This window comes from Phragmites australis, chromosome 6 (genome assembly GCF_958298935.1).
Source record: "Phragmites australis chromosome 6, lpPhrAust1.1, whole genome shotgun sequence".
Lineage (NCBI taxonomy): Eukaryota > Viridiplantae > Streptophyta > Magnoliopsida > Poales > Poaceae > Phragmites > Phragmites australis.
In genome coordinates this window covers 16695714-16721733 of record NC_084926.1, presented here as the reverse complement: position 1 = coordinate 16721733, position 26020 = coordinate 16695714, and the positions used below count along the sequence as shown (strand labels likewise).

General features: G+C 45.2%; 3 protein-coding genes and 1 pseudogene across 4 annotated transcripts; 1 reads left to right on the top strand and 3 right to left on the bottom strand.

The window, feature by feature from the left end:
* The first annotated feature begins 1248 nt into the window (after window positions 1-1248).
* On the top strand, window positions 1249-4692 carry LOC133921956 (probable serine/threonine-protein kinase At1g54610). Its single transcript, XM_062367076.1, has 7 exons — window positions 1249-2177; window positions 2253-2855; window positions 2962-3189; window positions 3298-3398; window positions 3499-3601; window positions 3704-4084; window positions 4190-4692. Exons 1-7 carry the CDS (start codon window positions 1689-1691, stop codon window positions 4346-4348), a joined length of 2064 nt encoding a protein of 687 aa, XP_062223060.1. The 5' UTR covers window positions 1249-1688; the 3' UTR covers window positions 4349-4692.
* A 280-nt stretch (window positions 4693-4972) lies between these two features.
* LOC133921955 (putative 12-oxophytodienoate reductase 8) lies at window positions 4973-8226 on the bottom strand. The gene is made up of 5 exons (XM_062367075.1): window positions 7874-8226; window positions 7253-7524; window positions 6484-6657; window positions 5732-6287; window positions 4973-5171 (listed from the first exon to the last, which is right to left on the bottom strand). Exons 1-5 carry the CDS (start codon window positions 7930-7932, stop codon window positions 4988-4990), a joined length of 1245 nt encoding a protein of 414 aa, XP_062223059.1. The 5' UTR covers window positions 7933-8226; the 3' UTR covers window positions 4973-4987.
* A 9026-nt stretch (window positions 8227-17252) lies between these two features.
* LOC133921953 (uncharacterized) lies at window positions 17253-18878 on the bottom strand. 2 transcript variants are annotated; one of them, XM_062367074.1, is made up of 4 exons: window positions 17904-18878; window positions 17752-17823; window positions 17533-17637; window positions 17253-17434 (listed from the first exon to the last, which is right to left on the bottom strand). In XM_062367074.1, exons 2-4 carry the CDS (start codon window positions 17794-17796, stop codon window positions 17336-17338), a joined length of 249 nt encoding a protein of 82 aa, XP_062223058.1. In that variant the 5' UTR covers window positions 17797-17823; window positions 17904-18878; the 3' UTR covers window positions 17253-17335. The 2 variants fall into 2 exon arrangements, with proteins under 2 accessions (XP_062223058.1, XP_062223057.1); XM_062367073.1 differs by having other exon boundaries at window positions 18650-18878.
* Window positions 18879-19628: 750 nt separating this feature from the next.
* On the bottom strand, window positions 19629-20219 carry LOC133923028 (monooxygenase 1-like; annotated as a pseudogene).
* Between the last annotated feature and the right edge of the window lie 5801 nt (window positions 20220-26020).

Sequence of the window (26020 nt, the reverse complement as noted above, 5' to 3'; positions counted from 1 at the left end):
TGACCGGATTGTCTGGTGTCACTTTAGTGGTCACCGGATGAGTACATCAGAGGATCAACAGCTAATGACAGTTGACACAGTTATCTCTGGAGTTTGTACTCACCAGATTGTCCGGTGTGAGTGAGATGGTAATCACCGGATTATTCGGTGTTAACAGAAAAAGTGAATGGTTAGGCAACAGCTAAATTTAGATCTCTAGCCTACAAATACCCCACTCACTTGGTTTTATTTATCTCTCTTGTAACCCAGAGGAGTTCATACACTATGCGTGTCATCAAGAAGTAAGGGAGAGCACTTGAGTTAATTTCCAAGTCCTTAATTGAAGGTTAAGGAGTTCATTAGTGCTTCAAGAGTAGCAAGTGTGCATCTAGCTGGAGTCTAGGTTTGATCTTGGTCAAGTGAAACTATTAGCTTGTTACTCTTGGAGGTTAACAACATCTAACCAGTTTTTGGTGATTAGAGGTGTCTCGATGAGCTCTTGGAGTTCCTGTGGGAGCTTTGAAAAGAGTTATGTGCTTGTTTTGATTCCCTCCAATTCGAAGATGGAGAAGTGGCAATTATGAATGAGAACTTGAGACTTTGTGATTTAAGGAGGAACGATATCCTTTATGGATGCTCCAATAAGTACTAGTAGGAAGTGATAACTCCTTGATACCTCGAAAAAAACTGATATTCTCTCGTTCATCTTCTTACTTTCCTATGTTCACATTTGAGTATAGTACTTTCTACAAGTTTTTCTTTCCATATTTACTTTGTGTTTTAGCTTGTTTATTTTTCGTGCTTCTATCTGGTTTGATCTGGTTTGATCATATAGTCATATTTTAATTGATCTAGACTAAGATTACTACTTATTCTAAAATTTAGTAAAAGTAAATATTTAATAGTTCAATTCATCTCTCGAGTCATTCCATCCTTTCAACCGTTATAATCGTACAAATCAAACCAACCCTGAAAGCTCGCCGGAGAAGAATCAGCCCTCGCCTGTGGACTTAATCCCAACACATATCCAAAGCTAATGAATTTTGATGGTTCTTTGGTTGATTTCATCCGGGTGACCCTTATCAGAACCCAACTGCCGCCAACGCTACGCCACGTCAGCCAAACGATGGGAGGCTCCGCGTGGCCGGCGCGAATCGTCCAGCGGTATCCCTCCAACGCATGCAGTGCAGCGTCTCCTCCTCGCCCAAGGTCTGCTCTGATTGGGGCGCACGTCCCCCACCTCCGGTCGTGCGCGCCACTCCCCCACCTCACCCCGCCCCGCCCCGTCTCACCGACCCCCTGGCCTCACCGGCCTAGCGCGAATCGCGCCAACCGCCGCTTTCCTCCCGTCGTTTATTCGCAACGGCTCGTCGTCCCCGAGGCCCCCTTTTGTTTTCGCCCCCTTTGGTTTCCTTGCCCTCGCGCGCGCGCAGCTGTCCGCCCCGCCCCCCGCCGGATACCCGCTCGCCCTCCATTCCGGCGGTTGCAACCCCCCGACCCGCGTCGCGCAGCAACCGCCATGCCCCCTCCACCTCTCCCCGCGCTCCATGACCAACGTCTCTCCCGCTTCTTGTCGGGCCCAGCAGCCTCCTAGCTAAGCTTCCCTCGCCGGCCTCTTCCTCCTGCGATTCCCCTTTCAAGCGTTCGTGCAAGCGTCGACGTCCTTGGATCTTTGCTTAATTAGGCGGGAGGACGGCCGGCCGTTGGTGATGGGCGGCCTCTGCTCCAAGGAGGGCGTCGTGGAGGCGCCGCACGCCGCCGAGGGGCAGCTGCAGAAGGCGCCGAGCCAGTCCCTCAAGCAGCTTATCACGCTCGCCGCCAAGGAGGAGGACGCTGCCGTCGTGCACGCCGTCATCGCCAGGACGGAGTCGAACGCCAAGGCCAAGGCGGCTAATTGCGGGGCCGCGCCCGCGCCTGCGAAGGAGATGGAGAAGACCGCGCCTCCGGTCGTCGTCATCACGTCCCTCAGCAAGTCGTACAGCACCGCCGGGGCGCCCACGCACCACCGGCGGGCCACGGTCGACATCGGCAGCAACGCTGCCGTGGACCACAGCACGCAGGTGATCTCCAGCATGCCGCAGGGATTCTCCGGCGAGCACGTCATCGCGGGCTGGCCCTCCTGGCTCACGTCGGTCGCCGGAGAGGTCGTGGAAGGCTGGCTGCCCCGTCGAGCCGACACCTTCGAGCGACTGGACAAGGTAATCTTTTCTCAGTGACCTCTGCACATTCCTCTCATGATTCATCGGGTTCTTACAGGATTCCGTCATGTGCAGATCGGGCAGGGCACGTACAGCAACGTGTACAAGGCGCGGGACCTGGAGAGCGGCAAGATCGTGGCACTGAAGCGGGTGCGGTTCGTCAACATGGACCCGGAGAGCGTGCGGTTCATGGCGCGGGAGATCCACATCCTCCGGCGGCTCGACCACCCCAACGTGATCAAGCTCGAGGGCATCGTCACCTCCCGCCTCTCGCACAGCCTCTACCTCGTCTTCGAGTACATGGAGCACGACCTCGCCGGCCTCGCCGCGCTCCCAGGGCAGCGCTTCACGGAGCCGCAGGTCAAGTGCTTCATGGGCCAGATCCTCGAGGGCCTGCGCCACTGCCACGCCCGCGGCGTCCTGCACAGGGACATCAAGGGATCCAACCTGCTCATCGACGACAACGGCGTGCTCCGGATCGCCGACTTCGGGCTCGCCACTTTCTTCGACCCCGACCGCAGGCAGCCCATGACCAGCCGCGTCGTCACGCTCTGGTACCGCCCGCCGGAGCTCCTGCTCGGCGCCACCGAGTACGGCGTCGCCGTAGACCTGTGGAGCACCGGATGCATCCTAGCCGAGCTGCTCGCCAGCAAGCCCATAATGCCCGGGCAGACCGAGGTTCTTGCGCTTCTCTTCTTAGCATGAAATGAATGATCGTGCTTTACCACTAAATGCCATCTGAATTCTCTCCCTCACAGCGCTCTACCGATGTTTGTTCATGCAGATCGAGCAGCTGCACAAGATCTTCAAGCTCTGCGGGTCACCATCGGAGGACTACTGGGCGAAGGCGAAGCTGCCGGACGTGACGCTCTTCAAGCCGCAGCGGCCGTACAGACGCAAGATCGCCGAGACGTTCAAGGACTTCTCTCCCACTGCCCTGGCGCTCCTCGACACGTTGCTCGCCATCGAACCGTCGGCCCGCGGCACGGCAGCCTCCGCTCTCGACAGCGAGGTAAGAAACCAGCAAACGGAGAGCCCGAGGCCATGGTGTCTACACTTCTTCCTCTGCTTTTGCAGAATTGCAGCCACTGACACATTGCTACATTGCATCTCTCATCAGTTCTTCAGGACCAAGCCGCTGGCGTGTGACCCGGCTAGCCTGCCCAAGTACCCGCCCAGCAAGGAGTACGACGCCAAGCTCCGCGGCCAGGAGGCAACTCGGTATCGTCCTGCAAACTGTCAAATGACTGCAATGGCGATGCGCCTATTCTGTTATTGGTTTCCTTCTTGCTTACCCATCACCTTGTTTTAAATCTCGTAGGCAAAACACGACGGCCATCGGAGGCAAGGGCTCCATATCCGTCAAACCAGGGAGAGACGACGGCAAGGCCGCGCCGGCTCAGGACGCCATTGCAGACTACCAGGTACGCACTTGTCCATGCTCCTCAGTTTCTGATGCTGCACCGGGCAGATCAAAGTGTTGTCTGAAACCTGCAATTCTTTTGTTAACTTTGGTTTCCTTTCAGAGGAGGCAGGCGCGCGCCAATCCAAAGAGCACCAGCCACCACTACAGCTCGCAGGAGGACAGCGTGCCGGGCTTCCGCATCGAGCCGCCGGCCGTAGCCGGGCGCGGGCCGGTGACGATGCAAACCGCCGGCTTCGGGTCGACGTGGTACAAGAACGACCAGCGGGCGGTCCCGCGCACGTCCAGCTCCGTCAGGGTGTCGCAACTCACCTCGCAGCGGTCCTACGCGCAGTCCCGGGGCACCGACCTGCACCCGAGCTCGTCGGCCGCCAGGAACGCCAACTCCAGGTACAACCGGCTCGACGTTGCCGAGCCGGCGAACGCCATGGACCGGCCCGGCTCCACCCACAAGAAAGACCTCGGCATGAGGGACACATCAGCTGTGAGTATCATATCAGTCAGATCCTTGGTGCTGCAGCAGCATTGTGATTCTCGAGAGTTCAGGCAGTGCTAATGTGGCTGCATGTGCATTGCAAATTCTTTGTAGGGTTTCGGCGGGAGGAACAAGAGGATCCACTACTCTGGGCCGCTGATGCCGCCCGGCGGGAACATGGAGGACATGCTCAGGGAGCACGAGAAGCAGATCCAGCAGGCGGTACGCAAGGCGCGAGTCGAGAAGGAGAAGACGATCAGGCACCATTACTGATAAAAAATGGCATCAAGTTGGCAGCCATGGCGGTCATGGTCTCAGCCCAGAGCTTTGGCGCCTCAGCTCGATGCACAGGGAGATCTCCATGGAACAGAGGCGAGATCATCGATGAAAGAACACATGAAGGCAGCGTCTCGCAGCATTCGGGGTTGCTAAGAGTTGGGCTCTCCTTAATCCATGTGTATAATAGCTGTGGTAGAGAGGCTTGAAAAGCCTGACAGGGAAAAGAGACCTGTGCACGAGGCAGATTGTAAAGATCCCCCCAAAAAAAGAAAATGTGTGAGTATCCGATCAACTTGTTGCAATTAGACACTCTAACAACTTAGTTTGCAACTCTGGATTTTTCTGATAATTGCAACAAGTGGTGTTGCAACTTGTTCATAACAACAAACTCCAAACTCCATATGCGCCAAACGTGTAGAAAAGTAGTTGAAATGCAAGGAATGGCGTAATGCTGAGCGTGATCAGATACTGCAATGACGGCCGCGCGGGGTGCGCCGCAGAGCCCATATATAGAGACAGCCGGTCCGCAGCGGGCGGCGGCGGCCGCAGGCGCCGCTGCGGAGAGCGCTTGTCATCACGTCCACGCAGGAGCCGAAGCAGCACAGCCACCGGAATGGGCAGCGCGCGCCGCAGTTAGGATCCTCGCCAACGTCGACGCACCGCCGCTGGCAGCACAGCCACGGCCGGAACTGGCACCCGGTCTCTCATCCCAATGGCCCAACCTGGCCGGCAGCCGCACGCCAGAACCACGGCGAGGCGATGCCGGCGCCGTGAGCTGGGTCCGTTAGTCTCAGGTGCAGGCCTGCCATGACAAGCACTAGCAGAGTACAGTGTGTGAGGGGTTATAATGAAGAGATTGGCTAATGTTGGGTTGATGTGTTCTGTGGCTATATCTATGCTTGGATCATTTGATGGTCTGGTTTACTAAGTGTATATGCCTTGGTATAGCTGCATATTTCATGGTCATTGTGACATGAACAGCAGGGGTGTTTCTTGCTAGTTAATAATAGAAGGCTTAAGATAATGAAAGTTACACATAATTTCTTTCGCTATAATTCTAGACAGAACATTCGGCCCTGTGCCTGTGTACATCTAATACAGCATCTAGAATTTTCATTTACCCCACAAGTGATGATGTGTGATATGTTCAGTGAGCACTGAAACCTATTATAAAGTGGTCTAAAAATCTCCAAAAAAAGAAGAACCGCACAAGTTTTACGGAAGTTCATTAGTGGCGACTGAGGAGTTCATACTATCCTGCCAGTTCAACAATTTGATTTGATTGAGAATCCATGTCAAGAGCAAGTTCTATATAGCACCAATTTTTCCTCAGGGAATCACACAGAAGAAAGATTGAGGGAAGGGTAATCGGTGTACCCGACAACCGGATCAGGAGTGTAAAACGTCGATCTGTCGTACTTGTTCAAAGGCGCATTCAGCTCAAACCGCTTTGGCAAGTCTGGGTTTGCCAGAAACCATTTGCCATATGCCACCAGGTCCGTGTAACCCTCAGACACTGCTCTGTTGCCTTCTTCCCTGTTGTATCCTCCGGCAACAATGAAAGTACCAGCAAACGCCTTCCTGAAATGCAACAGCTTGTAAGGGATTTGCACCTTGCCGTCCACTTTGACCACCTCAGGCTCAACCATGCTGCAGTAGAGGACGCCCAGCTTGTTCATGGCTTGGATCATGTACAGGCCAAGTGCATCCGGGTCCGAGTCCCAACAGTCCAGGCAGTTTGAGTATGGCGAGAGACGGACACCGATTCTGTCTGGTCCGATCTCATCGGTGGTTGCTTGGATTACCTCTAGAGCAAAGCGACAACGGTTTTCCATGCTTCCACCGTACTTGTCAGTTCTGTCGTTGACGCTGTCTTTCATGAACTGTTCAATTAGGTAGCCAAATGCACAGTGGATTTCGACTCCATCAAAGCCTAAAATTCATTGAAGTAACCGAATTATAAATGCTATGCTGAATGGTTTAATTACTTTGACTAGAAAGGTAAATAATGGGTAACTGAATGTGCAGTGGATTTCAAATTTTCAACTCTGATAAATCCTCGTAATCATGAAGGTGAAAAATGGTATGGTTTAGCTATGCAAATCAAAGGGTAAAAAAGGGGGAAGTACCTGCTTCAATACAATTCCTAGCAGCAAGCCGAAAATCATTGACGATTTGAGGGATTTCATCTTCTCTAAGCCTCCTTGGGGCAGAGAATTCCTCCACACTTCCATCTTTGAGAACCACAGTTGTGATCTGCTTGTCCGTACAAGAAATTGGTGCTTGTCCATCGGGCTGATAATCTGCAATGGATATTGGAAGTAGCTATCAGAGGAACCACAGAACTACATGAAATACAACATTCCAGCATGTAAGAATATGTGAAAATGAAACCACTGCTGAGTTTAGCTTGACAGAAGAACGTTACAAATATGATGTGTTGAAGTACTGTAGTGCTTCAGTTTAAGACAAGTTCTTAGAGTACAACAAGACATGCTACTCTTACTAAAATACCATCAATCGCGTCCAGACTTGACTCTGTAGCCATCATAACACTGCAGATTCTAAAACATGATGAATCAACATAATCTAGCAGCCTGTCCGACAAAATCAAGTATTTGGCCTAGATACAAGTATACTATGATACCATGCTCTGTATAAATCCGATATGAATGCAATAACTAACATTTTAAGATCAAAGATCTTAGAGAACATCATATGCATAATCCATTGTCCTTCAGTACTTTAGCCTGTCGGGCTTTTCCTCTTTTTAATATATAATCAGCAGTGCCGGTTACGTTTCAAAAATATGCATAATCCATTGTGAAGCACATATTAACTTGCAAAGTCATTGCAAATATCCGATTGAGAGGAATGGCAGCTCTGTGATAGTAGTACCATAGATAGACGCCCTCCCTACGTGCCAGATTTGGCAGAAGAAAACTCCGCCCTTGCGATGCACGGCTTCCACGACCGGCTTCCAAGCCGCCACCTGTTCCTTGGTCCATATACCTGGCGTGTTGGGGTACCCCTGAGCGGTCTCCGAGACCCCAGTGGATTCAGCGACAAGGAGGCCGCCATTCGAGGCCCTCTGGGAGTAGTACAGCGCGACGTGTTCTCGAGGAAGGTTGTTGTAGCACCTTGATCTGGTGAGTGGCGCGTGGACAACCCTGACATCGATCAAGACGAACAGAAAGCCAAACTGCATAATTTGCATACACAGATATGGTTTCCAGACATCAAGATTTCCCTAGCTAGGCACTAGGCAGCCGTTTCCCAGGCTGCGAGGCAATTCATCGAACACCTTGCATGCGTTCACTCTAACGCGGCTGCGACAATAGGCGCCTACGAAGGAAGAATCCTTATGTAGAAAGAAAAAAAAAACGATTAACCTAGTCTATTGATCCATGGGATCCTTGAATTCTGGCAGCCAAGAACATGAACAGCTAGCTAAAGAAAGAAGCGAAGCGATTGTTGCTGCAAAGACAGGTGATGGACTGATGATGATGGTGGACGGACCTGTGTGAGAGGTGGAACCTCCCCATGGTGTAGGGAGTCAGGAGGGGAATTTCTGCCATGGATTGGCGATACGTTTACAAGTTCCTTGGCGCTGTGGCGGTACTGTCTCTTGCCCTCTGAATTCCGATGCCTCTCTTGTATTTTATTGGAGAAGAAGAGTAGAGATGATGGCATCAGCATCGACAGCGGCAACGTTGTAGGCGCAGGAATGGTTGTGTGGAGTGCTTATAGCATCGAGATTAGTGCGGTAGTGGCTATGGCTTCCTATAGCAAATTTGCTGAGATGCGGTAGGAACAAACCTTGCCGGAGAGCAAGTTCATGAACCACTTACTACTCCTGCCATAGCACTAGACTGCAGTCTGCACATGAAGCTTTTTCAGCCCATGAATTATTACCAAACTAGTATTGCACACGTGCGTCACGTGAAATCAATTTAATATATATAGTAATATAAAAAGTATGAAAGCTAAATAATAGAAGATTAAATATATTTTTAAAATATATGAAATATAAATATTGAATGTCTATGTATAAAAGATAAATAATAAGATATTAAATATATTTTTGGAAAGAGAAACACAATCTAACTTTGTAAGATGATTATTTGATCAATTTAGGTGGACGATATAGATCGTTCAGATCTGTTACAGCTGATGAATTACATATGAGTATAGATTAGATTGTCTCGTAGATTACATTGACATATGAATCAAAAAGTAACACTAATCATTTATAACAACAAAATTATGACAGATCTAAAGGGGCTGGGGAGCTCTACCTCCCCTATAAGTTGAAACTCCATTAAAAACTAGAGGTATAGGAGTAGAAGAGAAGGTGGAAGTAGAAGAGAAGGTGGAGGTAGAAGAGAAAAAAAGAGAGAGTCCATGCTCACTGGGTCCGTGTTTGTCATTGGACAAAACTGAGTTCTAATAATCAGCTGGCATTCATTTCCAGATGTACATACGAACATTACAAAATCGAAACACTGCTACCTGCTACATAGCTAGGCTCTACCAAAATCTAGCTAGCTCGCAGCAGTGTTCAACGTTTTCGTGCGTGTCCATCAGCGAGGAGGCAACGAATAGCTGTGCACGCAGTTCGCCATCATCTGGGCGCATCCTGGCCACACGCCATCCAGCTCGTGCATGTCGTAGATCGCGTCCATGCACCCGGTCAGGTCCTCCATCGTGTAACCTGTCACCTCAAGCTCTTTGCTCCACGACAGCGGGGAGTCCATCCATTATTACAGAAATTATTTTTTAAGGTGATTCATAATTGATTTTTAAAGTTGTTTAGCATAACCATTTACGATGGAACGTACGTGAAAATGAACGATTTCTACTTGTATAAAATAAGTTGTCTGTAAAAATCTATTTTTATAGGCGGTTAACTTAAGTAACTGTTATAAAAAACTAATACCACGGATGGTTCCTTAAATAAATCGTTTGGGAAAATCTATTTTTGTTTGTGACTCACTTAAATAATCGCTTGTGAAAAATCAATACCATAGACGGCTCCTATAGATAGATAGAGAGATTTTCACAAACAGGTGACATAAGAACCCGTCTATAGTATGTATTTCATTTAAAAATTAATAATAAGTATATATTTTATCCTCTTCAGATTTCAACATATTTTTAAGATAGATTTCAACATCACAGATTTTAACAGTATTTGAATCAACATAAATCTAATATTTAACACAAATACAATAGTATTCATAAGTACTATATTTTTACATCACAAGTCAAATATTTAACACAAGTATTCTTTCATCCCCACTCATAATGCCCTCTTATGCTTATTGAAATGCCAACGTATCAGTTTAGAGTCTCTAAGGTTCAAGTACAAACGCTACAAACGGGAGATCACTAGCAGGTATCACATCACCATGGCAGGACTTTTCTCTTCTTCTTCGCATCTTCGTCCTCACAATTATCATTCCTCTTGTACTGACTCGTATTGTATACTAGACATCTATCCATGGCTTCATACTCTTTACGGCAAAGGATACAGTGGTTCGAATACGTGTGTATTTTTTGCACATCCAGTGACAACAGTTAGATAAGCTTTTTCACCTGATAAGTGATGGTGGGCAAGAAGTTAGACTTCGAAAGCATGTTTACCAAGAGACTCAACAGATCCGAGAAACTCTTGTTGGACCATTCATTGCTGACCTTCAACCTTATAAGTTTAAGCACCAAATGCAATATCGTAAACTTTTTATCACAGCCATTCGATTTCTCATACAAAAGTTCCTTCAATACCTTCTGTAACGCCTCGAAATATCTAAACCTCTCATGTTCCTTAAAACATGCAATTCTGCATGACGCAACATTTCATTCAGATCAAAATCAATATCATTATTCACCATAACATCAATGTCGCATTTGACTCCCTCATCATCACCATCCACTTGATCAGTAGCGATGTCATCGTTTGGTTCGTTTGTACGTTGTTCGCCGTGATTTGACCAATATATGTAATCCTCGACAAAATCTCTCAAGACCAAGTGTGATTTGATTATACTTGATTTCACCTATAATTTCTGGTTCTTACAGTGAGAATATGGACATTATTTTTTTTATCTTTTTAGTCAAAGCATCTTTCTCGGTGGCTTTAATAAAAATAGAGATTCCTTTGATGTATATTTCTCCATGTCTTGACATATCGTACATCCATGCGCTGTCCATCTTTAACTTAAACTAAAAAATAGATAAGTTAATTAATTAATTAAAAAATTAGAATAAAAAGACTTTTTAAAAAGGGGAAAAAGGGATTGTTATGATTATAATATGTCTACGCAATTAAATATATATTGACGCAAATTTATGGCTCAAAATAATGTGATTCATACTCTCCCTCTATATCCAGATCTATCTAAAAAAATTCCTATTCATGATAAAAACCTTCTAAGGCTAAAAAACTTCAATATAGCTACATTTTTTAAATATGATGCTAGAATCATGTGAATCTAAACAATTAAATCAATATTGATCATAATTTTAGCTAATTTGATGATCTAAATGGCTAGAATCATGAGCATCTCTATATCACATCTAAACTCTAATTAAGCCTTAAATCTAAATCTAAATTTTAAAAAGATACTAGTTAGATATGACATATCCTTATCTTAGATGGCTCCTCCAAAAAATTCAAAAACAAAACATTCTCCCTCAATTTTCAAAATCCGTGGTTGTCTTTAAGCTCTGCTATTCAGACAATGAGCTCTCTATCTGAATAAAGCTCATCACTGCGAGGTATTATTTATGGATAGATTATCATAGGTGATTCACATAACGAACCCTTTGTAAAAACTAACTTTTTCAGACTATACATTATGTGAATCGCATATGATAATGGATCTTATTTTCACAGCCGGTTCACATAAAGAATTATTTATAAAAATTCTCATTTTTACAGCGGTTCATATAAGGAACTGTCTGTAAAAATAGAGCTATTTTCACGTACAGTTCACATAAAAAACCGCCTATAAAAATAAATTCCACAGACGATCCACAACTGGGCCTCAGGAGTATCTGTCTCAAATTGTTTATCCATTGCGGTAACCAATAATGCTTTATGGTATATTTTACTGCTATACTCTTGAGTGCATGCATGCATTTACTCTAACGTTAGTGAGCTAATTGCTCTCATCTTTGCTTTGATTAGGGATAGTATGGTTATCTCAGTGTATTTTTCACTCGATTTCAGTATTTCTTGGTTTGTACGTAATGGTGGGTGTGGATAAACATTACGAAATAGAGGAAGTAGATTATTTATTATATAAACAATCTATAGAAATGAAACCTAAGTATGTCAACAAATAGCTTTTGTAATAGTGATTCTAGCCACGACGAGCACGGACGCCGCCACCGTGGCCGGCAGGAACCCCAAGCACCTGTAGTCCAGCAGCGCCATGTCGGCCAGTGGTGCGCTAGGGACCTCACCTCCGGCTCCGAGCCCTCGCCGCCTTCTTCGCTGTGCCTCGTGAACTGGTCAACGGAACATGTAGGCGGTGGGGCCGCTCAGGCGGTAGCCGAGCGCGGCAAACAGCTCGCGCTCAGCGGCGGCCACCTTGCACCGGGTGGACCCGGCATGCCGGGCGACGTCGAGCATCGCAGTGGTGCTCATGTCCTCGTACTTGGCCGCGGCGCCGAGGAGGCGGAGATCGTGGGCGCTGCCGATCTTCTTCAACGATAGGAAGCGGTCGACGTAGCAGACGGCGCGTTGGAGCGTGCCGGGGACGAGGTCGTAGCACTCGGAGAAGTCGTGCATCCAGTCATCCACGCGACAAGCTCGGTGCGCGTGGCCATGGTCATCTCCCCTGCCTGTGTCGTCCAGAGGTAGCCCGCCGAGGGCTGCTCCGCGGGGTCCTTCTCCAAGGCCCGGAGGAGGTCGTCGATGTCGGCGTCGTACGGCTCGCACGTCTCCGGCTGCTTCTTGGAAGACGTCTTGATGGTGGCGCCGGCGCCCTCGGGGGCATCGTCTCCGTAACTGCGCGGCGCTCCAAGCAACGCTACGGGCGTCGTCGGGGTGGCGTCATGAGCGGCCACGGGGTCGGGAGAAGTCCGGTGACCGGAACCTGAACGCTCCAGATACCAGGAAGCAAGGCCTCGAAGTCGGCGTCAGCGTCTTGCTGAGACGACAGCGCAAGAAACTCCACGGAGGACATCGGCAGATCGGCATCGGCTCCCGCGGCAACCGGCAGGGGGGTGAGGCTAGCGGGAGTGGGCTTGTGCACGGCGGCGGAGATGTCATGGAGCAACTCCTCGATGTCAGCGTCGTCGTCATACCCGTGCAGCACGGCAGGAGGCTCCACGTAGATCGTCATCGTCGTCGGCAGTGCGGCGCGAGGAGCGACGACGCCAAGCGAGGCCGGGAAGAAGGAAAGGAGCAACGCTGCACATGGTTTCGCCGCGCAAGAAGCAAAGCTCTTGCCGGAGAACCGGATCGGCGCAGCGCAGGGAGGGATGGGAGAAAAGTGGTGGACGGACAGAACGAGTGTGGAGACGTCGACGACGATGGATGTCGAACTTATTTATCGCCCGACGAGCTGCTCCGAATTCGAATCGGTCTCCAAGACGCGTGATTAAGCAAGAACTTAGCAGAGGCTAGCTCAGGTTAGTTACACACGACGTAATAAACCACTGGTGACCAAAGCCTAATTACATCGCCAAACACGCTACGCAAAACAATGCCATGGACCGATTCACCGATAGATGTTGCTGTTTCGTTTGACGCACGTCTACTGGATCAACGAGCATGCACTTGGCTGTTGTTCATTCGGATTGTGAGATCACTTCAAGGTTCGGCTTCCAGACAGCCGATCGCGACGCGAAGCACGGCCACATCCGCACGTGCCACTTAAACCCCAAACCTGATCGTTCATTCACAGCTGAGCCATTATCTAAGCAGCCAGCAGAAGTTTTTTTAAAAAAATGAGAAGATAGAGCTTTACAGTCGTGACATGGAATGCATCCTTCATTGAACACCTACGAGAGTCTGACCAATGGGGAAAAGCCATGGTCACATAGACTAACCTGAAATCATGAATGGAATATCTGCGAGGCTTGCAAAAAATCTTCCACCTCTGTTATGAGATGCCTGAAAAAGTGTTGGCCAAGGAGACATCCTCAAGCTCATCCAGTCCACGGTTTGTTTTAGGACTTCCAGTCCATGGCTTGATGCTGCAATAGCAGTAGCAAAGAAGGTCTCAACATTGATACAGATCAGCTCAAGCCTTCAATTTCTATGTCAAAGTTAAGTCTTCCAGTCAGACAGTAGTTAGGATCAGCGGCATCAGACACTGATCTCTTAGTCCCGACTAAGACATTAATGTTTGTAGGGATCGGTGACATATTAAGAGGAGGATAAATTAGGACACTTAGAACTATTTCGACTAAAAAACAACACAAAATAAACCTATATCTGTGTCTACTCTACCGATCAAAATACTTGCAACCTATCTAAGAAGGTAAATTATAAGAATGTAAATACGAAAACGTAAATAAAGTAGAGAGAGCAAACTCAGCGCAGTGATGTTTATCCCGTGATATCGATGGCATGAATACTATCCTTAGTCAACATTGGAGCTCCACAAAGGATATGCTATTGATCAGCACCCGATGACAGCTATTGAGCTACCAAGTCACAAAGACAAGATCTTAACCCAAATGAGCCACCAAGCCACCAAGGCAAGGTCTCACCACAAGCTTCTCTTCCGGTCCTTTGCCAATGTAATCACTTCAGAACTTGAGCCACCAAAGCAAGAGTCTTCGCGTCCCCATACACGTGTCTTGCTGCCGCTCCACAACAAGTCGGAGGATCAACAAGTTACCGACGAGTCACCAAGGCTCCAAGGTGCCGACGTACCAAGAGGTACAAGGTTGGATCACTCCTTGATCCACTTTCTAGGCAGCAATCACATACAAACTCTTTAGACCTATAAGTACTAATCACTCTCTAATAATAGGTTTTAATCGCATTGAATGATCACTTTAAGTATTTTGGTGGCTTGAATATCTTCTCATGTGTATATAAACTTCTCTGTACTCCAGCAACCTCAAATAACTGAGTGGAGGAGTTTTTATAGTCTCAAACCTATGCACTAGCTGTTAACCCAATAGCTCAAAAAAGTTGTTAACACTGGATCAAGGTATTAAGTCGTAATGTCGAGTCGAGTCGAGTTGCCACACTACCAACATCCCGACTAGTCGGAATTAGTCATGATTAGTCGCGACTAGGAAAGGCTAGTCGGTCCCATAACCCAGACTATCTAGCCCGCTGTCAAAGCTGATCAGCGCACTAGGGCTTCTTTTACTTACATGAAGCCCACAACACAATAAATACTAGTACACAGCTCTCTCCCTCTCCTATAGCAGTCTCTCTCTCTCTCTCTCTCTCTCTCTCTCTCTACAGCAGTGGAGCATCCATGGCGAGCCCTCCATCCTCCTCCCCCGACAGGCGCTCCATCCGCCCGCGCAATCCTCTCATCCCAGCGCCCGTCCCTTCCCACCGCCCGCCACCTGCGGCCGCCCACGCCTCCTCTCCTCCTGACACCTGCCCCTTCCTGCCGCCTGTCGCCGCCCGCGCCTCCTCTCCTCCCGGCGCCCGCCTCTTCCCACCGCCTATCGCCTGCCGCTGCCCACACCTCCTCTCCTCTCGGCGCTATCCAAGTCAAGCGTCTAGGCATGGGCGGCTAATCGTGATTAGTCACTGATTAGTCGGCCGATCAGATGACTAGCTCAACAAATCGAGTCACTAGCTCTAGTTGGTGCCCAGTAACCGACCAGATGACTAATCCACGATTAATCTACGATTAGTCATCGACTTAATAACAATGCACTAGATGATCCGGTGAGAGCAATAGTACTAACATCGGATAATTCGATAAGTACACTCTCACAAACTAGCCATTGGAACCCCCATTCAAGCTTGTGAACACCAGACACTCCGGTGTATACTTCTTCTTCATCACTAGACTTTCCGGTAAATATACCCTTATCCATCTAAGCCAACTTCTTCTCTGAGTAAATTGCTCTAGTGTATTCTCCGGTGCACATTACTTCATCACCAGACCATCCGGTGAGTTATCTTCAGCCAGTCGAGTCTCTGCAACTTTCTCTGGAAATAATACTCTGGTGTACACAGCCTCCATCACCGGACCATTCGATGCTTTAAACTTCGTTATCTCTCTTTGCACTGTTCATTATCCGGTGTAGCATTGCTTCATCACCGGACCTTCCGGCGTGTTGATCGTCGATCTTCCACGACTGCAACATTCTCTGGTGGTAATGCTCCGATGTGTGTCTTCCTTTGATCACCAGGCTATCCGGTGGGTTGTTGCATTCTGCCGTTTGGACAAAAACACTCCGATGTTGCCATGCTTTGATCACCAAACTACTCGGTGAGGTTTAGCCTTCATTCTTCAGCATGACACCCTTCTATGAAAGAATTGCTCCGTGAGCACACTTGCTAATCATCAGACCCTCTGGTGAGGTCTTCAGGCTTCTCTCCCCTTTTGTCAAATATGCTCTGATGAGCTCAACATCCACAGCACCGGACCATCCGGTGAGTTAAATCTTCTTGAAACTTCTCCAATTCGACCAAACTTTATCTCGGCTACGATGGTTTCTTCATGTATTGCATCTACGAGACCCACTAACATATATTTTTGATAAACATGTTAATCTCATTAACTATGTTGTTATTAATCACTAAAATCACAATCATAATCTAATAGTACTATTTTCGATACAATGTTAATAATATTCGAAAGGTCTTGTGCAATAAGAGGTTAATGGTCTCCACAGTGGTCAAAATTTAGAATGACGGATTACCAATTTTTATCTCCTAGTAACATGGTCTTGTGCAATAAGAGGCATCTATACAGGATTGACAATAGCGATAAGAAAAAAAAAATGCTCAGAGAATGAGGCGATCACAAATTCACAATACAAGTTAATCTCCATCCATCAAATAGTTGATTCACTTACTCTCAAACCAATAGCACTTACGTTTGATGTTCAAATGCTGTTTGCATGGCTAGAACTTTGACATGGGAATAGCACTTGCTACACTGTATAGGAAGAGGTCGACAATATAAAAGAACCTGAAAATTACAAAGTACATACAAAACTAACCGCCCAGGATGCAACAGAACAGTAACCCTATCCCCTAATCACCGGCCACCTTAACTGCCCCAGATGCTTGCATCTCATGGCTCATCTTCCCAGATTACACAGGTCAAAATGATATGTTAATCTATGTCTATTATTCAAGTATTCATAATTAATTCTTCAGAGTACTTCAAGTGATCTTGGATTCTTGTTCGCAGGTATAGCTGAATATACTTCAAGAGCTTTGTTGTATGGAAGCTGGGAAATGGTGGCCAGTGGCTGCTGCTCCTGGACTTCAGACTTTCAGAGGATATTGTGGAGCTGAGTTTTCTTCTCTCAAAATCTTAATGAGCTCAAGCAAAACCTTCTACTCCTGATTAGTGATCGCACAAGGACAGTTCTAACACAGAATAAATTGGTACTGAAAGGATGATAATTTCTACATAACTGAAAATTGATTGGTTATCTGAGTGTGGTACGTTTACATCTAACAACCAACACATCAACCAGGTCTACAAAATTATTAATACAGTTTATCTGTAGCAATGTAAAATAAATGGTACCAGTGAAAGGATCTGCTATACTCCTAATAAAATTGCTTATATCAAGCAATAAGAGTGAGCTTTCCATATCTGGTACAAAGCTTCACTTGTTCACTATTACACAAAGCATGCATGAACCAAAAAAAAGCAACATATCTGAGAGTCAAGCAAGAATAAAAACTTTTCAGTTGCTTAGTCATGGCTACCACTCGTCAAAGAAACCTTCACAAAATTGAGGACATCCCGTCGCAGATAAAGAGCATTCACCTTTTAGATCCTCGTCCTTTGTTTCAAGTTCTTAATCCTGGTTTTTCTCTGCAATTTCCCTTTTGTAAGCCTGCAGCTGTTCTTTGAATTTCTTGCTCTCTTCAAAGTTTGCCTTTCTCTTCAGGGCTTTCTGAATTTCAGTAGTACAATCATTAACGTGGCATTTAGTAGAAGAGAATTTATTAAAAAAACAATATGGTCCAGAATAAAGGAGACAAAAGCACTCACCTCCTGTCGGAAGCAGCGATCTAGCTTGATTTTAAGGTCTGTGCATTCTCCAAAAAACTTCTTGACAGGGTGGTCCAAATGGCACTTCTGAAATTCTTCAATAATCTGGAAGAACAAATCACAATGGTAAGTTTTACTAAAATGCTAAAACAACAGTCTAAATATACACATATCCAGATGCAAATATTTAACAAGTCCAGGAAAATATTAGTGAGGTACCTCGGCGCACATAGGATGCCTGTGTAAAGTCAGAGGGGGATGCATTTCCAGAGAAATATATGGAAACCTCAACTGCAAAATGATTGATCAGGTTAGCGGCAAAATTGTCCTCCCATAGTTCAGTGCGGCAAGAACAGATATCTTTCACACACTTATTCACACATCGCCATTACACAACCATGGACCTCCGTGGCTCTGTCATTTAAAATTTCATGGTCACGGAGAACCAGGAGAAGAAAAATGACGTTGGGCCGCTTCTTCAAATCCTTTCTGGTTCCATGTAGGTAGTTGATTCCTATGGTTTTGTAGTTCGCTTGTCATCTATAACGGCGAAACATCTCACTTGAAACATCTGCAACATCGTTGAGCAACATAGTCGCTTTTTTTTTTTTTTACGGGAAATAGTCGATTTTTAGAATCAGGTAACCAGATAAGCTTCAGTGCTTAATAAACTGGGCTGGAAAAAAACATTCTTTTATCCAAGATAGGATATGAAGCAGCGTCAAGACTCGCGGAGGACTAATGAGCTAGATTGATGAATTAGCACGCTGCGCAACAACATATGCACCTAACAACAGGAGCGGACTTGACGTGGGGCATGAATTGAACCCCCAATTTTTTGGGGGGAAATAAACTGCACCAGCCCGCACCTTAATTGGGTATAAGAAGCCATATGGTGTCAGCTAATGTCGATTTTGGGCGGTAAGCTTCGTACGGCACCATGCAGCACACCAATCCCCAACAAATTGAACGAGAGAGAGAGAGAGAGAGAGAGAGAGAGAGAGAGAGAGAGAGAGAGAGAGAGAGAGATTTGGATCTGATTGGGAGAAAAAACCAACTCTTGTCTGACAAGGGGACGGATCTATCCATCCAAGCAAAGATGGGATGGATTACTTACCAGCGGAGGAAGAAAACCAATCCACGTCTGGGATGGGTGGATTTCCACTCCACAAGACCGAGAGAGAGGGAAAAGAGGCGCGGCGGCGGCGGCGGCGGAATGAGCAAGCGGGACGATCCGGCGTGGAAAGGAACCGTCCGCGCAAAACAAAAGTGAGTATTACCGGTACACCGACGAAATTCTTGTTTCACGGACTCGCGTGCGACTAGCGGCGAACTCGCTTGCAACCAATCACCCACGTAAAAGCTTATTTAAAAACTATTTTTGATAACTTTTCTGAAAAAAATCGCCCACGTAAGTCGTAGTCTACAGAAAATATTTTTTATAATTTTTTCTTGATAACCTTTTTTCAAAAACTATTTTTGATAACTTTTCTTAAAAAAATTCTCCATAACTTTTTCGAGATAACTTTCCTCTAAAAGTACTTTTAAGCCAAAAAAGTTTTTTAGAAAACTTTCAAAAAACGTGAGAAAAAACTTTTCAAAAAGAAAAAGTTTTTGAGCTGTCCGGAGCTGGAGGTACCGAGCTGTGGTTGCGGCCAGACTCGACTCAGTATATGCCGCGGCTTCGAATCTAAGCGGCTCAACGCGCCACTCGACTAAGCCTGGCTGCCTAAGGTCATGTCCAGGTGAATCGGCTTTCTTACCGTAAAGCACTGTGCCGACTGTTTTGCCGCTTGCAGCATGCCGCAACCAACTCCAGCGGGATCGATATCAGGATGAATAGGGTTGCGGTGAGAGAAACTGAGCCGGCAAAGTTGCAGACGTTTTTGCCGATCCGCAATACTGTTAAGAGAGATTGACTTGTGGGTTTAGGAAGAGAAGGAGAGTAATAGAAGGTAGGAAATAGGGTAACTACTGGAGATGAAAAAAAATAGAGAATACTGTAATAGTATTAAGAGATATTGTAATAGTGCTACAGAGGATGAATTTTTAGAGTATCTGCTGGAGATAACCTAAAGACTTCAAGAACTACCTCCCTACTCTCGGCCGCCTCTCCCTATCGCCGCAACGATCACCTCCTCCCGCGACAGAGCCCGGGCGAGCACGACGGCGTCCTCCAGCCCCGCCGAGCCGCCCAGGCCGATGAACGGGGACCATGGGCGTGCATGGCGTCCGTCACATTGCCCTTCTGGAAGCTGCCGAACGCGACCTGCCACGGCGGCCGGTACCAGACTTTCAGCGACTCGATCGGCGTCGCAATTGTGGACCGTTTCGTTGATCTCGGCAGGGAACTCTCGCAGCTTCTCCAGCGCGAAATCCGTCAGGGCGCCCACGTCTTTGGTGATCCCTGGATCAGGTGTGCAAACTTGAGTTCTTCAGTCTCGTCGGGTAAGAATCTGGCACTAGCTGTCATCTTCGTGTTCATGTATGCCTGTGGGAGGATTGGGCCTGGTCACAAAGAAATGGACAAGATTATTGTCAGCGACCGGCAATCGCCCGACGTAGCAATTTAGGCACAGATATTCGGTCCCAAAAGGATGTCCATGAGGATATCTTGTGAATCCACGAAGAACCGCGCGAGTGATTGGTTTCGGCGTGGAAAGTCGCATCCGCTTCGGCTGCCACATCGCAGTCATCCATTGAGTTTAAGCCATCGCATCCGATCAGGACCCTCATGTCGCGATCAGTACGGTCAGTTTCCGACAACGAAAAAGAAACGTAGTTCGGTGCTGCACGTGTGATAAAAAAAGTTGTAATCTCGAGTTGGTGAGATGCCCATGGCCACATCACCTTGGTTCTGATGGTAGTACAATCTAGAGATTTTAATTTCGTTTTACAATTTTTTTACCGTGAAAAGATTAAAATTTACGGAATTTTAGTTATTTTTCATTCTCTATTTTATGGGTCCTATATATCAATGAAATAAAATTCTAAATTAAATATTTCGTTCTCCTCTGAAATTACCGAAATTCGTAATATTTCACCTAAATTTTGGTGAAAATTTAATCTTGTACCATCCACGGTTGTAAGAACAGCGTCATGGCTGCGAGGATCTGCATGGATCGCTACGATGTGGCAGCCAAAGTGGATTGCTCCTGTTCTTGGCTATTGTCTTGACGAGATCCTTTCTTTTTAGGCATCGAAGGTCCTTCGTAGCCTAATGATGGAGACAATGAGAAACCAAGTGGAAATATGATTTAGTTTATTTGTGATGAATGTTGATTTGGTTTGACGGTTTTTGAATTGTATGGGCGTATATATGTACTGTAATGATGTTCATGACTAACCAAATTTGCAAACAAAATGGAGTTAGTGTATTTGTCTCTGGGTTTAAGAAAATTGTACATGCTCTGATGGGACACACGCCAGAGCATTTCAACTCTAAGGCGAAATTTGAAGTACATACTGGATGATCCGGTGATGGGCACTGTGAACGCTGGAGTATTTCTTGCAGAGAGGTTGCAAAATCGGCTCTGGTATACTTGGACTCGTTGGATGGTCCGACGCTAAAGGATTGAATGCTGGATTCTTCGCCGGATCTTTTCTTGGAGAGAAAACGCAAATGGTAATTTGGTAGCACTAACCTCGTTGGATGGTTCGGTGATGGGTTGAAAAGCACGCCGAAGCATTTCTTGTTGAAAGGATTGCTAGTTGCCTAGTCTGATGGTTTACACATGCCGGATGGTTTGACGTTTAAGAGGAGTGTGCACCGGATCATTGGGCATTTATGATTTGTTTGAGATGTGCTGATCAACTGAGGATTTCGATTTTGACTAACATGTGATGGAGTTAGAGATGCATGTGTGCTTATCTTTTGTTGTGCAGGTGATGAATGCAACTTGCCGACCGATGGTGGGATGATCGGGGCCAAGCAAGGTGCTTGGTGCCAGACAATCGAGGAGGCCGGATGGAGTCAATGGTGATCCTAGTTGTGCACATGGTGGTCAAGCAAAGTATGAAAGGATGAATGAAGACGACATGTTAACAAAGTCAAGTGAAGGGGATGCTAGCGCAAGTGGAAAGGCTACCTGAGAGATCAGAAACGGGAGAGACTTACCAATAGTCAAGATCGTAAGACGGAGTACACGTGTTCACATCGAGATGATTTCTTGAGGTTAAAGCAAGCACATATGAGTCACGCTTTGAGAAGTGTGCAAGACAGTTTCATGGTTTGGCCTCAAAACCGTGGAAGGGTGACGTGCACGTGGCATCATTACGAAGCTAGCGTCGAGGCGATGGAGGGAGCAGAAAATAGACCAAAATGTTCAAGTGGTATGTAGGAGGCGATTATAAGCGAGGAGTATTTTAGGAATAAGGAAATTTATGGATCAAGCAACCTCGCTAAACCTATAAATAGAGGTGTAGGGTAATTGTGAGAGTATGAGCTAGCCATTAGAGAGTTGTGTGGTTGAGTTTTTGGAGAGGGGGAGAGGAGAGTTTAGCCTCTGTAATAGGTGAGAGTTTTTTGCGAGAAAAATACTTTATAATATATCTAAAATATAGCTGACCTCTTGAAGAAATAAAGTACATATTTCCTCATATGCTCGTGTTCATCTCCTTCTAGTTTCCTTCTATTAGCTCTGTTGCTTTGTTGCAAGTTTTTTTTTGATAAGATTTTAGTTTTGGTTTTTGGGATAAATTTTTTCTACCTTGGGAAATTGTTCTTCTTGTTGCTAGAGGCATAAAATTCACATATATTTGTATATAATTGGGTCTTGAATTCCCTTACCTATAGATCATGAACTAGGAGAAATTCTTCCACTTGTGATCATTTCTTTGCTTCGAAGGTTTGTTTCCTCAAGTTACTATTTTTTATAATGATAATCCGTGATATGAGTTTCAATGGAACCTAGGGTTCATATACATCCACAAGAGTCATGTATTTTTCTAGATATTACCTTAGCAACTTGATTCTCTCTAGTTTTTCTTCAACTATTGGTTTTTTAAGTGCATCGGGTGATAAAAAGAAGAAGGACATCCATTTCGAAAGAAATTGGTAAGGTGTCTATTCACTCTCCTCTACTTATCATTCTTGGAACTACAATTGATATTAGAGCTAGTTTGATAACTTGTTGACCTTAACTGGCTTTGTGATTCATAGGCGATAATAGAGAGAAGTGGGAAGATTCTGCGTTTGATTGTCGTGATTTTTCGTATTGGAAGATATGTATGGATGCTTATCTTCTAAGCTATGGAAGTGCAATATGGAAAATAGTTGATTCCAATTATAAGATTCCTGTTGCTCACAAGACTCAGGTTCAAATCGAACAATATGAGGCCAACAACAATGCCATAAATATTTTGTTTGCAATCCTGAGTCAGAATGAGTTTGACAGGGTTTAGCACCTCCATACTCTTGATCGTAGCATATGAGAAGTTAAGATCTCGAGCATTGAAGAGTCATCTAGTTATGACACATTGACTTGTGATGAACTTTTTAGCAAGCTAAAGTCCATCAAGATAGCCAAGGCGGCTTGGATAAGTCTTGAAAACCCCTTGTCTCAGAACATGAAGTTGGTTTCCAGACTTAGTGGTGGCAATCAAACAGGAGCTATTTTGTTTGCTAATACTTTATCGAGTGGATTTGCTTTGTCTTCCTTGGTCTCTATCATGAAGGAGCAGTGGATGTGCTTGATGATGATGATCTTGCACTAATTGTGAAGAAGTTCACCTGCTTCTACAACAATCACTGAGATCGGAGAAGGGATGGTTCTCGGGCCTGCTTTAAGTGTGGTGACACTACCCATTTCAAGGTGAACTACCCCGAGCTCAAGAAGAGGAAAGACCGTTGTGAGGAACGATGATGTCCTAAGAGGGGGGGGGGGTGAATTAGGACACTTAGAAACCTAAACCAAATTGGCTCCAAAAACTTCACAAGATAAACCTATCTAAATTTCTATCTAAATGTGCTTTAGGTTTATCTAGTGTGTCTACTCTACCGCTCAAGAGGATTGCAACCTACTCTAGCAAGGTAAATTGCAAGTATATAAATACGAAAATATCAATAGGATAGACAGACAAACTCGGTATAAGGGATTTTTATCCCATAGTATCGATGGCATGAATTCCACCCCTAGTCCATGTTGGAGCTCCACAAACGATATGCTCTCAGTCGTCAAGTCTCTTCCGATTACGGCTCTTGAGCTACCAAGTCACCAAGATAAGATCTCAAACATGATAAGCCATCAAATCACCAAGGCAATGTCTCATTACTAGCCTCTCTTCTGGTCACTTGCCGCCGTATTTTGGGAATAAGGAAACTTAAGAGCTAAGCAATCTCTCTAGGCCTATAAATAGAGGGGTAGGACTGTTATAAGAGTATGAGCCAACCATTAGAGAGTTGTGTGGTTGAGTTTTTAGAGAGGGAGAGATGAGAGTTTAGTCTTTGTAATAGGTGAGAGCTTTTTATGAGGAAAATATTTTGTAATCTGTATAAAATAGGACTGACTTCTTGAAGAAATGAAGTGCATGTTTCCTCTTATACTCGTGCTCATCTCATTCTAGTTTCCTTCTATTGGCTCTATTGCTTTGTCGTAAGTTTTTCTTTTTGGATGAGATTTTTATTTTGGTTTTTGGGTTAAATTTTTTTACTTTAAAAAATTATTCTTCTTGTTACTAGAGGCATAAAATTCATATATATTTATATATATATATATATATATATATATATATATTATACACATACAAGTGGGTCTTGAATTCCCTTGCATTTAGATCATGAACTTGAAGAAATTCTTCTACCGGTGATCATTTCGTTGCTTCGAAGGTTTCTTTGCTCAAGTTGCTATCTTTTTTTACGATAACTCGTAAGATGAGTTTCAATAGAATCTAGGATTCATATATATCCACGAGAGCCATGCATTTTTCTAGATACTTTCTTAGCAATTTGATTCTGTCCGGTTTTATTTCCGCTATGGATTTTTAAGGTGTATTGAGTGATAAAAAGAGAAGAACATCCGTTTTAAAAGAAATTGATAAGATGTATATTTATATCGTTTAGTCATCATTTTTTATCCTACATATAGATACTATTGCTTTGTTTGATACCTTTGGGATAGCAATAACACTAGGCATATCAGAAGGATACGTACTACAAACCTGACGGGTACCAAGGTACACATGTTCCCTTGCTGCCACACGATGTGATACCTGAAAACGAGTCAGAAAGCAAAACATTACTGACTCTGATAGTATGACTAGGGAAAATTTGTAAGAGTAGCAAAACATTACTTGACACTCTTTAGTATCATTTTAATAGTTTAGATCGATTAAAGCTAACTTATAAGCTTTCGCATTTTTAACATAACATCTTTAAGATAATTTGTTTACACGAAGTAAGACAAAAATATAAAAAATATGTTATGTATATGCTGACTTCCCCACAGATAGATTAAACTATAAATAAATTTTGAAGGTGAGGTATTACACTCTCGGAGCTCTGGAGCTCTGCAATAACTCCAAGCTGCTCCAGATCTCGTCATCCATCGCCATGAACACCAATGGCCGCGCCTCTGCTCGCAAAGTCTCAGACTTCTCCAGCACAAGACTAGCAATCCCTTTCCTGGATGCAAGTCAGCAGCAGATTTTCTTTTTATTTTCACAGCCACTTCAGAAAAGCGTTATCGAAAAGAAAGAAGAAAAAAACAGCTACGTCAGAAATCAAAACTTTGACGCTAGTGAAGATCATGACATACACATTTGCGACGCAATTATTCCATGACAAGAGGCGTCCAAGCCCTTGTATTTCCAGGTAAAGTTAGATTTTGTGTACACATAAACCGAAATTCACAAATATCAAAGTGATGTTGTATACTGAGTATATTTCAATTGGTTAGAGTTCTCATGGTGAAATATATCTACTCGAGTTCATTTTCTTAGATTCAACACGAATGCTCATATTTATAAAATAACTTTATATTTATAAAACAACTATATATATTCTTAACGTCTTGACGTCCTGTTAGTATAGAGACTAGAAATTGCACTTCCTTCCTATAAGAAAATAGTACGCAAGAGAAGAAAATAACAATGAAATGAGCAAGCAGCGCGGTCACTGGTGAAGAGCAAGAGCAGTGGCAAGGCCGCAGATGCCACCACCGACGATGACGATGTCATGGACTGCCTCCTCCATATCTCCTTCCTTTTTGTTGTTCACCCTCCCTGTTAGTTCTACTGCTGGAAAGATGCTACATGCATCTTCATATAAGTTGAATTCAACCCTGAATTGCCCAGTCAATTAGCTCCAAACGTCTTTGTTAAGTAACGTGCATACATTTCTGAAAGCTACCATCTCTGTCCAGCACCTGTATGCATGTCTAGTTGTGTTCGCTTGGCACCAATAGTTTGCAATGGCTTTTATCTGCAAAAGACGCAAACGATACACATGACCGTCGTTGTCAATTTTTTTCCAAAGAAAAGTAGAGCAAGT